Here is a 13824-nt window from a genome sequence, read left to right as displayed (position 1 = left end):
GTATAATTATTTTATACATGGCTGCATTTGATTTGCTAATATTATGTTGAGGATTTTTGCATGTATACTCATGAGAGATATTGGTCTATAATTTCTCTTTCTTGTAATGTCTTTGTCTTGCTTTGGTAATTGGGTAATGCTGGCAAAATAGAATGAGTTTGGAAGTATTGCTGCTGTTTCTATAACATGGAAAAGACTGTAGAAAGTTGTTATATTTTCTTCTTTAAATATTTGGTCAAATTTACCAGTGATGTCATTTGGAGCTGGTGCTTTCTATTTTATTGATTCAATTTATTTAATATATATGGGCCTAAGCAGATTATCAATTATTATTGTATGAGTATTGATAGGTCATTTTTAAATAAATTGACCAATTTCATCCAGGTTATCAAATTTGTGAGCACAAAGTTGTAATATTTGTTTATTATCTTTTAAATGTCCATGGTGTCAGCAGTAATGGCCCTCTTTCATTTCTGATACTAGTGATTTGTATCTTCTCTCTTTTTCTTGGTGATCCTAGATAGAGCTTTTTCAATTTTACTAGTCATTTCAAATAACCAGGTTTTGGGTTCATTGATTTTCTCTATTAATTTTTAATTATTAACTTCATTAATTTGTGTCAATTTTTATTCATTCTTTTCTTTCACTTTAGGTTTAATTTTCTTGTCTTTTTCTACTTGCTAAAATGAAAGCTTAAATTACTAATTTCCTACTTTTCTTATTTTTAACATATTCATTCAATACTATAAATTTCTAAGTATTGCTTTTGCTGCATCCCACAAATTTTGATGACATTTTTATTTTTATTGAAAATTTTGAAATTTCTGTGTTGACATTTGTTACTTAGAAGTGTGCTTTTAAATCTCTAAGCATTTTTGAATATCCCAGCTGCTTTTTTTCTGTTATTTATTTTTATTTTAATTCCATTATGACTGGGGCCATATTTTGTATAATGTCTATTCTTTTAAAATTTGTAGGTATATTTCATGGCCCAGAATGTGGTCTATCTTGGTGAATGTTCTATGTGAATTTAAGAAGAATGTGTGTTGTTGCTGGATGAAATATTCTATAAAAGTCCACTAGATCCAGCTGATTGACAGTTCTAATCAGTTCAACTATACCCTTCCTGACTTTCTGCCTACTGTATATGTTCATTTTCAATAGATGGGTATTGAATTCTCCAAATATAATAGTGGATTCATCTATTTCTCCTGGAAGTTCTATCAGTTTTTGCTTCATATATTTTGACACTTTGTTATTGGGAGGAAACACATTAAGGCCTGTTGATGTCTTCTTGAAGAATTGACCTCTCTTATCATTATTCAATGTCCCTCTTATCCCTAAGAATCTCCCTTGCTCTAAAACCTGCTTCATCTGAAGTTAGTGTAGCTAATTCTGCTTTTGTTTGATTAGTGTTAACAAAGCATATATTTCTCCAATTTTTTACTTTTAATCAGTGTGTCTTTATATTTAAAGTGAGTTTCATATAGACAACTTATAGCTCAGTCTAGTTTTTGTTATGCACCCTGAGAATCTCTATTTTTATTGTTGTTTTGCACTGTTTTGTTTGTTTGCTCTATACATGATTATATAAGAAGTATATTGCATATAAGTAAGGGCAAAGACATTAACATCCCAGGTCACTAGAGCACATGGGGCACTCTACACCATTAATTGGCATATTTAGACCAATCATTTAAAGTGGTTACTGATAGTTAGATAAGTAGCTAGTACATATGTTACTGTTTTCTATTCATTGTCCTTGTTTTTTTTTCTTTTTAAAAATCTTGTCTTGCATGCTTTTGCTGCCTTCTCAAGTGTAAACTGAGTTTTTTATTATTCATTTTTCTCTTCTCTCTTAGCATATTCATTATATTTATTTAAAAATGTTTAAGTGGTTGCCCTGGAGTTTTCAGTATACATTTAAAACTTGTCTAAGCCAATTTTTAAATACACTATACCACTTCATGTGTACTATAAGTACCTTATAGTAGTGTATTTCCAATTCCTCCCTCCTGTCCCTTATAACATTTTTGTCATATCACTTACCAATAGGTGCAATCACCCAACACGTTGTTGTTATCATTTTGAACAGAATATTATTTTTAGATTAAGTAAGAATAAAAAAATACATATTTACTTAAATTAAAAAAAAGATTTAAATCTTTTCCCCCAGTTTTACTGAGAAATAATTGACACACATCACTGTATAAGTTTAAGTTATACGGCAGTGGCTTGATTTACATATATTGTAAAATGATTACTAAAATAGGTTCAACTAACATCTACTCATATAAATACATTAAAAGAAAAGAAAGAAAAAAAGGGAAGAATATTTTCCTTATGATGATAACTCTTAGGATTTACTCTCATAACAACTTTTTTTATATATCATATAGCACTCTTAGCTATAGTCATCATGTTGTACATTACATCCCTAATACTTATTTATCTTATACTGAAAGTTTGCATGGTTGATGTCCTTTCTTTAATTCCCTGTCCCCTACCTTCTATCTCTGGTAAACACAAAAGTCTGATCTTTTATTCTATAAGTTTATTTATTTTTTTATTCCACATGTAGGTGAAATCATACAGTATTTCTCTTTCTCTGACTCAATTTACTTAGCATAATGCCTTTGAGTTCCATTCACGTTATCACAAAATGGTAGAATTTCCTCATCTTTTATGAGTGATTAATATTTCATTGTGTGTGTATGTATAGATATCTATAGATATCTATAGATATCTATATTTATATCTATATCTATCTATATTTCTATATCTATATATCTATATCTATCTATCTATATCTATCTATATTTCTATCTATCTATCTATATATCACAACTTCTTTATCTATTCATCCATCACCATTCATCCATCAATGGACACTTAGGTTGTTTCTATATCTTGGCTATTGTAAATAATGTTATGAACATCAAGTTACAGATATATTATCAAGCTAGTGTTTTCGTTCCCTTTGGATATATTCCCAGAAATGGAATTGTTGGGTCATATGGTAGTTCTATTTTAATTTGTTGAGGATCTTCCACACTATTTTCCATAACAGCTATACCAATTTACAATCATAACAACAGTGCACAAGTGTTCCCTTTCTCCAAATCCATGCCAGCATTTGTTATCACATGTCTTTTTTGATGATGGACATTCATTCTAACAAGTAGAGGTGATATCTCATTGTGGTTTCAATTTGCATTTTTCTAATGGCCATTGATGTTGAGTATCATTTCATGTACCTGTTGTTCTTTCATATATCTTTTTTTGGAGAAATATCTATTCAGGTCCTTTGCCCATTCTAAAATTAGGTTATTTGGAGTTATACATACATACACACACGTGTGTGTGTGTGTGTGTGTAATGTATATATTGCTATTGAGTCGTATGAATTATTAATATATTTAGGATATTAAGCTATTATCAAATAGATGACTCGAAAATATTTTTCCCATTTTGTAGATTGTCTTTTCACTTTGTCGATGGTTTCCATTGTTGTGCATAAGCTTTTTAGTTTAATATATTTCCATTTGTTTTTTTTTTATTTTCTTACTCATATTTTAGGTATGATTTCCAAAATATCATTACCAAGATCCATGCCTAGGAGATTTCTCCTTCTGTATTTTCTTCCAGGAGTTTCATGATTTCAGTTCTTATATTTATTTTTAATCCATTTCAAGATAATTTTTGGGAGTGTTCTAAGATTGGGGTCAAATTTCATTCTTTTACATGTGAATATCCAATTTTCACAGCACCATTTATTGAAGAGATTGTTTTTATTTTTCTTTCCTCCATTTAGTATTCTGAGCTCCCTTGTCAGATATTGGTTGACGATATATGCTTGTATTTATTTCCGGGTTCTCAATTCAGTTCTATTTGTCTGGGTTTTTTTTTGTTTTGTTTTGTTTTTATGCCAGTATCATATCATTTAATGACTATAGATTTAGAATATGACTCGAAATCAGACAGTGTAATGCGTCCTGCTTTGTTCTTTCTTAGGATATCTTTTGCTATTGGGGATCTTTGTGGTGCCATGTTCATTTCAAGAGTGGCCTTTATTTTTACTACTCTAATAAATGCCATTGGAATCTTTTTTTTTTAAGTTAAACTTTTATATTTACAATATTCTCTTCACCTTTTCCAGGTTTAAAAATGTGTACAGAGCCTCAAAGGGTGAGAATTGTCAGGGAATTGTTCTGGGGAAAGAGGCTGGGCATGAGAGTCTGTGGCTGAATCATGGGGTTCCTCACCCCCTCTCCCATGTCCCAGTTTTGGGAGCTACTGTCTATAGGATTCAGGGACAAGGTCTCTGGCATTTAGAGAGTATGGTTATTTGGAGAGAAACCTGATCAAGCAGAAGGGGCGGAAAAATAATGAAGTTTCCATGGGTGAAGGTGGGAGAAGAGACAGTCAAGTTCTGGGGAGCCAAGACCAGGGATTCTGGATCTGGCTGTCAATGGAATACAGCACTCCAACCCCTACTCAACTTTGGCACTAACAACCCACAAAATATAGCAAATGAGGATTCTTTTCTTTTCCATTGGTGTCCCTTAAACACATGGTTCTTTTCCCTATAGACTCAAATCCTATCTCAAGTACCCTCTGGTAAGTCACCTTACATATGTTTTTTCAAATCCTTCCTGCTGATATTTACTCAAGCCTGTTCCCACTGCCCCCTCCATTTGTTTCTCAGCATAGCTGATCTCAGTCTCTCCAAAACCTGTCCCCTGAAGCCTTTATTCCCTGTTTTCCTTCCCTCCATTGCTTTATTTTTTAAGCCTTGACAGCTGAAGAAAGAGGGGTCAGGTCACAGGGAGTGGGCAGCTAAGGGTAAAAGCTGTTTTGACACTGAGACATAGGATGGCCTAAAAGAGGGAGACAAACAGGGGAAAGGAAAACTGAGGCAGAGAGGGAGGAGTGAGACATGGCGAAGATAGACACAGGTGGACCCCCTTTAGGTGCTACCTACACCTCCTTCATATCCATGTTTATCTGCTCTGGCCCAGGACTGAGAAATCCTTGGCACGTTTTGGGTTGTCTTTCACCCCAAAACTCAGATACCCAGTTTGGCATGAATGAGCAATGGTGTGAGGACTGAGGGAAAGGTCGTGCTCAGAGTGCGATGAGGGCTTCGGCAGGTCCCATGCCCCTGACCTCTAACTCAGAATCTCTGGAAAGGGAGGTGCAGAGCTTTCCCTTCTGGATTTGTACATCCCCCTCAGCTTCTGCCAATTTGAAGTTTGTTCCCACCTGTTGTAGCAGGAGGCATTACGTGCTGGGCCTGAGGCCTGGGTATGCAGAGAAATGCTGGAGTGAAAGGGACCATCTGCATGGGAAAACACATATCCACATCCAAAAACGTTTCTGCTCTGAGAAAAGTGTCTCATACCCATGGGAAAAAAAGTTCCCAGACAGCACAGGGATGCATGGATCTCCTGTCTCCCTGGCAAGGATTCTATGTCTGTCACCTGTGAAAGGTGAGGCTTTATCCAGCAGGATGTATTTCACCTGACTTGTGCTATATGAGGATAAAAATGCTTCACTGGAGTAGATGGGAGGGGTGGCTGTGATCTTCTCAATACTTCCCAGGTACCACTCTGGGTTATCTAGTGGCCAAGGGTCACTACATGTGAATATACCACTACCATTAGGTTGGGGGAAGAGAGGAGATGGGAGAAGACATGAGGAAACATGATTCTGGGATATAAATCCCCATAGAAATTCTTTGAGGGGGCCAACATGTGTCCAGGATGGAATAAAAAAAAAAAACCCTCACCCTATACACAGGAAAACACATCTCATTGTGAGAAAGCACACCTCCAACATGGGAAAATTCTTCCATGCTTCCACACACCAAAGACTGGTGTCCCAATGGAGGGGAAAAATGCCCCCCAGTTATTCAAAGGCCCAGGTCCAGAGAAAAGAATGAGCCTCTCTGCATGGGAAAAAGATGCATCCCTGAGAAGAAACTTATTTCTATCTAATGCTTCTCAATGTGTGACAACTCCACACAAGAAAAGCCTGCCACCAAGTTATCTTCCTTGCTTTCCAATTGTCACTTCCTGAGGAGAAAGCGTTGGGCAGGAGGACCCCCCAAGCTACCCCCTATACCACTGTAGTGGAGTGGAGGTGAGATAGTGTGTGTTTGTGGCTGGCACTGGTGGGAGGAGGGGGAGGGAAGGGCCCAAATGGATGGAGGCAGGCAGGTGGGCAAGGCAGCCAATACGTGGCATAAGGAGGCAGGCATGGTGGTGGTGAGAGCTCTGTGTGCAAGTTATGCAGGTGGGGCACAAGCTCCAGCTAGAAAGTTGCCTTGTTGGCATAGTAGTTGTCACCCACATGTGGCTTCAAATCCAATGTGTGGGTACTGCTTCTCCTTGCTTTCTCAAAGAAGTTTGGTGTGGTGCGGATGAACTTGGTGTCCTGTGGCACTGGCTGGTTAGGGTCACCAGTCTTGGTGAAGTTGGTCCAGTAGGTCATGACCATGGTGTTGAGCATGACATCATTCTTAAAGAAGCTGCAAGGGAAGAAGTCAGTGGCACCCACCATGGGAACACCAAAAACATATGAATGTTCATCCCCATGTGCTGTATCTGCCCACTTGGGCCAACCCTCAGCCTGGCAGTGGTGATAGAAGGTGTAAAAATAGACAGGGTACTGGTAGCATGAAGCTTGATAGTGGTGCAGTTGGTGCCGCCCACTGGAGGTTAGTAAAGAGCTCCAGTAGGGTCTTGTCCTGCATCTTGCTATCGTCCCGGTGGGCCCAGCCTGTGTACATAAACTTGATGGTCTCCTGCAGCACATCCTTGCCCTCCAGGTAGCCATACAGGTTATCCACAAAGTTGGAGACTATGAAGTCAGAGGTGCTGGTGAACACACTGTCCTGACTCTCTGCTGAGTCCTCCACGAACTTGAGGCCCTTCCTTGGTTGACACTGATAAGCATGTTGTAGTTGAGGAATTCTCCCTGCTGCAAGAGGATCTCAGGGTCATCAAGGATGATGTCACTGTCCACCACAGCCCAAAGGTGACATGATAGCAGGTAGGCTGTATGTCCTGGTCCACCAGCTCCTGGGAATACTTCTGGCACAGACTCTCCAGACCTTCAGCACTGTCACAGCCCACTTTAGCTGCAAGCAGTTACTTGTACCTGAATGGCTGGTAGTAGACAAACCAGCTGGAAATGGCAGTGCATTCTGGAACAGCCCTTCAAATGGTAGAAGAGGATCAGAAGATTGACATAGGAGGTTTCTGCCCCAGACTCAAAGATGGTGATGTGCTTGTGGTCGTCCCCAAAGTGGGAAATGTTTTCACTGAGCCAACACAGGGCCTGGATCTGGTCCAGGAGTCCATAGTTGCCATTTGCAGCCTGGTCTCCAGTGCTGAAAAAACCGAGCACCTCAAGTTGGTAGTTGAGCATGGTTACTATGACATTGCCATAGGTGGCCAAAACAAGCAGTCAAACATGTTCCCAGTGCCCTCCATGTAGGAGCCACCATGCAGAAACAGCATCACTGGCTTCTTCCCAGAGTTTAGGAAAACTGTCTAGAGGATTGAGCATCAATTTGATATGTTTGTGTGTGTGTGTGTGTGTGTGTGGACCGTCCTCAGTGGGCTCATAAAGATTGAGGTACAGGCAGCCCTCACTCTGGTTCTGCACACAGGTGGTGGCTGCTTCCAAGTTGTTGGTGAACCACACAAGAAGCATGATGGCGGGCAGCACCCAGTGCAGGTTCTGTGGGCAGGCAGATGGCAGGGTGGTGGTATTGCACAAGTTAGGCCACAAGGCAGGGGCCTCAGAGAGCAGGAAGCAGTGAGTTCCCAGGGGTGGCCTGGCATAGGGCATGCCCAAGAACTGCACATAGGGGCCCAGGATCTCGTTGTTGAGCTTGAGATGTGCACTGGTACTAACCCTTAGACAGTGTTCGCCACTGGGAAGTGCTCCCCCAGAGGCTACGGAGGCCCAGGCCCTGGCTGCCTGGAACAGCATCACTGCCGGAATGCCCTTTCCCACTTTGAGCCCTCTCTAGCCCCACCAGATACAGCACCAGCAGACACATTCGGATAGGTGGAAGCCCCTCCATGCTGAGAGAGGGATGGAGACCCCCTTACCACAAAAAGGAGGAGATAGTGGGGGAAATGCCATTGAACCGTGATTGGTATTGCATTAAAGCAATAAATGGCTTTAGGTAGTATTGACATTTTAATAATATTAATTCTTTCAGTAAATGAATACAGGATAACTTTCCATTTATTTGTCTTCTTCATTTTCTTTAATCAATGCTTTGTAGTTTTCAGTGTAGAGATTTTCAACTCCTTAGTTAAATTTATTCCTAAGTATTTTATTGTTTTTGATGCTATTATAAACAGGATTGATTTCTTTATTTCTTTTTTAGAAAATTTGTTGTTAGTGTATAACAGCTACTAATCTTTACATGTTAATTTTTTATTCTGAAACTTTACTGAATTTGTTGATTAGATCTAACAGTTCTTTAGTTAGCCACTGGGATTAAGATTTTTTATATAGGAAATCATGTCATCTGCATACAGAGACAATTTTACGTCTTTTTTCAATTCTGATACTTCTCTTTTTTTCACCTTATTGCTCTAGTTAGGACTTCATGTACAATGTTGAATTACAATGGTGAGAGTGAGCACCCTTGTCTTGTTCCTGATCTTAGAGGAAAAGCTTTAAACCTTTCACCATTATGGTATTAGCTATGGATTTGTCATATATGGCTTTCATTATGTTGAAATGTGTTCTTTATATGCCTCATTTGTTAAGAGTTTTTATTATGAATATATGTTGAACTTTGTCAAATGGTTTTACTGAGTCTATTTAAATGATAAAATAATTACTTTCTTTCATTTTGTTAATGTAATGTTAACGTAATGTATCACATTGATTGATTCGTGTATGTCAAACCATCTCTGCATCCCTTGGATAAATCACACTTTATCATGGTGAATGATCTTTTTAATGTGCTGCTGAATTCATTTTTCTGGTCTTTGATTGAGAATTTTAAATATACTTATGAAGGATATTGGCTTGTAGCTTTATTTTTTAGTAGCGGCCTTTTCTGGTTTTGGTATCAGGATAATGCTGGTCTCATAAAATGAATTTGGGAAGTTCCCTCCTCTTTGATTTTTTGGAAGAGTATGAGAAGGACTGGTATTAATTCTTCTTTAAATCCTGGGTAAAATTCAACTGAGAAGCCTTCTGGTCCTGGGCTTTTCTTCATTGGGAGCCTTTTGATAACTGATTCAATGTCCTTACCAGTAATTAGTTTATTCAGATTTTCTATTTCTTCCTTATTCAGAATTTGTAAGTTGCAAATTTACCTTGATTTATTCTTTCTCTAACATTCTTCCTCTTTTTATGTTGATACAAGATTCTGACCTATATCATTTTCTTACTCTCTGAAGACCTTTTAATATTTCTTACAGAGTAGGTCTGCTGGTATGGTAACAAATTTCCTCAACTTTTGTATGTCTGAGAAAATATTTCTTCTTCATGTTTAAAAAGAAATTTCACTGGATATAAAATTCTAGGTTGATGAGTATTTTTTTTTCTTCCGATACTATTTCACACCACTCTATTCTTGCTTGCTTGGTTTCTGAAGATGAGTCTAGTACAATTTGTATCTTTGTCCCTGAATGGGTAAGGAAGTTTCCCTCTACCTCACTGTGGTTTGGTGTCTCGTTAATTTTGGAAAATTTTTGGTCATTGTTACTTCAAATATTTATTTTGTTACTTTCCCTCATTCTTATTCTTCTGGTATCCCCATTACATGTTGAATGCTACACCTTTTGTAATTGCCACACAGATTTTGTATATTCTGTTCTCTTTTTTTCCCATTTTTTTCTCCCTTTTTTTATTTGAGGAGTTTCTATTGATATATCTTCAAGCTCATTAATCATTTTCTCAACCATGTCCAGTGTACGGATGAGACCATCAAACACATTCTTTATTTTGTTGGAGTATTTTTGATTTCTAGCATTTCCTTTTGATTCTTGGAGTTTCCATCTCTCTGCTTAAATTTCCCATATGTCCTTGTACTTTTCTATTTTTTTCCCATTCGCTTAATATAGTAATCATAGTTATTTTAAATTTCAAGTTTGATAATTCTAAAATATCTGCTATATCTAATTCTGTTTTTGATTCTTGCTTTCTCTTCAGACTTTTTTGCATTTTTCATAACTTGTCAATTTTTTTTCATTTAAAGTGAGAAATAGTGTATTAAGTATAGGGAACTGAGGTAAACAGGTCTTTAATGGGAAGTTGTATGTTTATGTAACTTGGAGTTAGGCTTTTTCTTTACTGTTTGTTGTAGCTGTGTATTAGTAGCTTTAATCCACCCCACCATCATCATCGTCTTTTATTTTTCCTACAGAATTCATTTTAAATTGATCCTGAGGCTTTCAGTTCTTTCAGTTTTGTAATCATTATTATACAGTCCTATTGTGGTGGAGGTTAAAGGTATAGGGAGAATAAGTATTCTATATTTTTAAGATCAGGCCTCATTCTCTTAGAGAGCCTGTGTCTTTGGACTATAACATTCACAGGTGCTATTCAGCTTTTTATTTTCCCTCTTAGGTGAGAAAGGAAGGCTAGAAGAGGCTAGAGTTGAATAATTAGCTTTTACCCACAGTGGGACTCTAAAGAGGCTGTAGCTGTGTATCTCTCTTCCTTCACGTCAATGGTTACAGGATGCTGGAGTTTAGCATATCCCTTCCCCGTGTCAGTTAGGCTCTAGTAAGACAAAGTAGTTTACATTCAGATAAAATAGTTTCCTTTGAGGGCAGGACTTTATTAAGGAGAAGAGAACACTCTGAGCATATTTTGAAATGGTTAATTTTCCTCTCCCCCTGCCAGAAGCATGAGGAGAATTTTCTCAGGTCTTCAAACAGAACTTGATAAGCCTCCTGGAGATAAGACTCATATAAGTGTGGGGACTTCCTAAGTATTTCTCAAGCTAGCTCCACGTTGAGTCTCTAGCAATTACTCAAATACCCTTTAAATGTTTTTACCAAACTCCACTTGTGGCTCTTGCTCATTATAGGCTGAAACTACCTATATCTCTAGTTTAAAGAGACTGTGCCCTCAAGCTGTGAATTCAATCTTGAATTAATTTAAAAGAGTTGTTAACTATCAGATTGTTTCACTTTTTTCTTGGTGTGAGAGCAGGAATGACAATTTCTAAGCACTTTTGATGTTAGAACAGAAACCAGAAGTCCTCTAAGTTTCTGTCTTTTATAACATATCTACCTTAATCAGTCATTTTTTGACTTCTCATAATGTTTATAACTTTTCCGGCATTCATTTTATTTGCTTTTGCTTAGCATTCAATTTTTATGAGAAATTTCTTCCTTGAGATTATAACCTGTTTAGGACATCATAATGCATTTTGTATGCTTAATAATTGATGAATTTCATCAAAATTTGGAACATCATATTAAAATATGCTCTGTTGTCTTAATCCTATGGAAATAAATAATGGACACATTCTTTCAGATTTCCTGTTTTTAAGAAAATTAGGATTTTAGTTAAGCAATATATATTAGACTTGCTATCCTACATAAAGACTTGTGAATCTTTGAAATTCCTAAACACACCATCTAAACCTAAATTTGTATACATTAACAGTGATTTTATTGCTGAGTAATAATAATGGTTACAATTATACGGTACTTACTATATGCAAATCATTGCTACCTGATTTTTAAAATTATTTTTAGTCCTTATAATAACCCTAATAAGTGACTACCTTTTTATTCCTACTTTGTAGTTGTGGACAGTGAAACTTGGAAAAGTTAGAAGCCTTCTTCAAAATCAAACAGTGATATGGAATTCAAAAGACATAGAACACAAACCCAAGTTTATGTGACTAGAGCCAACATTCTTAATTACTCTCCTACATGATCTCCCATGTATGTCTACTCTGCTATATGGACTCTCAATCTATCTCAACCATATACATCCCGCCCTTTTAAATAAATCCCTCTTTATCTACCCTTTGGCTTCAAACTGTTAAACCTTATTAAAGAAAAATAGACTAGCCCAAGGTGTCCAAGGTGTCTTACATGGTACTTTTCCCCATATATCAAGCTTTGAGAGGATATTATACATACTGTTGGTCAGCAGATGGCTCTGCTGCAGTGGATTGAGGGTAGGAGCACCCCCAAGGCCTGGCTGTCCAGCCAAGGCTGCATGAGTAATTCCATGTTGGGGTCCAGCAGCAGCAAGAGGAGACTGCATCTTATCCTTATCCCAGGAGGATTCACTTCCACCTGAAAAACATTTAAATGAACAGATTGTAACTTGACAACTTTTTGTGAGAAAGCTTTTTAAAAATTCCCTTTTTAGGGTTGTAATTATTAATATTACTTCTTAGGAAATTATTATTAAATGTAAGTAAGTCATTTTAGTATGGTTTTAAAAACTTTCAATAGCCTTGGATTTAAGCTGCTTCTGGGAAGATTAAACAATTCTCAGTAATATAGGCCTACTAGCCTTACAGGTAGTCTAAACAAATCTGGAATCATAATGAGTAGCTTTTGAAAAGCATTTATATGTTAAATATTATTAACTGACCTCTACTGCTTCCAATTCCAACTCTCTAACATACATGTACTATATTTTAATGAAGAGCAGCTCCCATTTACTCAAAAAGAACAAACTCATTTATAAGAGCATGATAACATATAAAAATATGTTAAGAAGCAAAATGACCAGTTATTTTGTTCTCAGATCCAGTCCTCAAAAAGTTGATTTCTTCATACATAGTAGGTTTTTGTGTAGATAAAATATAAAACCATGGCCCCCAGTTTGAAATTGTACTTTACTTTGATCATTTATGCTAGAGAGTGAAGTAAAATGTGTATGATTGAGACTATTACATTATTGCAATGATCTACAATGGTATAGCTGTTTCATTTGGTACTTAGCATAATGTGGGGACAGAAACATTACTTAAAACCATATAGGAAACAACCACAGAATTATTTTCAGTACATAATTTTAAGGAAAATACTATAAACAGAGGGGTAAGAGGTTGATTTCCAATCACTTTGGTTGCAGACAGTCTGGCTTTAGAAAATAAAGTTGTTGTGTGGTGGGCTCCATCTATATGTTTGACATGGTTCATTCATTCAGTGGCCAGTAGTTTGGTTCCCATTCCCATGCTAGGTTTGTGACATTAGCATCTCTACTTGGTTGACTATTCCATATGTTGCCTAAAACATTGAGCCTGTTTGGTGGAGGGCGTTTAGGCCTAGGAATCTTGGACATTCTGTAAAATATGTGCATTTACTGTTTTTTTTTTAAGATATAAGGAAATCCACATGCTTACATTCTTAAATTCAATATTATAATTGTTTTCACTTCTTTGAATTCCCTCTCAGGCTTTGTACATATGGATACTCATTTTTACATTACAAATACTCTGCCATATTGCTTCAGGTATCCGTTACAAAGTGTTATGGCCACATAGTAGCCTACTGAATTAATGTACTATAATTTATTAAACATTGGCCTTTGAGCCTGTTTCAAATTTATCACTATTATAAATTATACCATAACAGCAACATTTATTTGAATTATTTCTTTAGAATCAAGCAATTCCCTGGAGTGGGAATTCTGACTCAAAAATGAACATTTTTATACTTTTGCTTCCAAGTGCCACATTTGCAAAAGCAGTTTTTAGAGTCGAAGATTTTTAAGGAAATGTTTTCAAAACCAATTTGTATTCTCCCTGAAAATTTAAATTTTATTTAAGAAAACTATCTGCTAAAATCTCTGAGAAGCTTT

The 13824-nt window shown here is 36.7% G+C and overlaps 1 protein-coding gene and 1 pseudogene across 11 annotated transcripts in view; both read right to left on the bottom strand.

Annotated features, from left to right (window-relative positions):
* The window catches only part of DACH2 (dachshund family transcription factor 2), a 667650-nt gene that overhangs the window by 140443 nt on the left and 513383 nt on the right, over window positions 1-13824 (bottom strand). For all 11 annotated transcript variants that reach the window (XM_036226591.1, XM_036226595.1, XM_036226597.1 and 8 more), the window contains one exon: window positions 12147-12305. In XM_036226591.1, coding sequence (XP_036082484.1) covers window positions 12147-12305 — 159 coding nt within the window. The remainder of the gene's footprint in view (window positions 1-12146; window positions 12306-13824) is intronic.
* Window positions 6121-7890, bottom strand: LOC107512324 (annotated as a pseudogene).

The sequence above is a fragment of the Rousettus aegyptiacus genome, unplaced genomic scaffold (genome assembly GCF_014176215.1).
Source record: "Rousettus aegyptiacus isolate mRouAeg1 unplaced genomic scaffold, mRouAeg1.p scaffold_m13_p_9, whole genome shotgun sequence".
Taxonomy (NCBI): domain Eukaryota; kingdom Metazoa; phylum Chordata; class Mammalia; order Chiroptera; family Pteropodidae; genus Rousettus; species Rousettus aegyptiacus.
The sequence above is the reverse complement of the archived record's forward strand: the minus strand, read 5'-3'. Positions and strand labels throughout refer to the sequence as shown.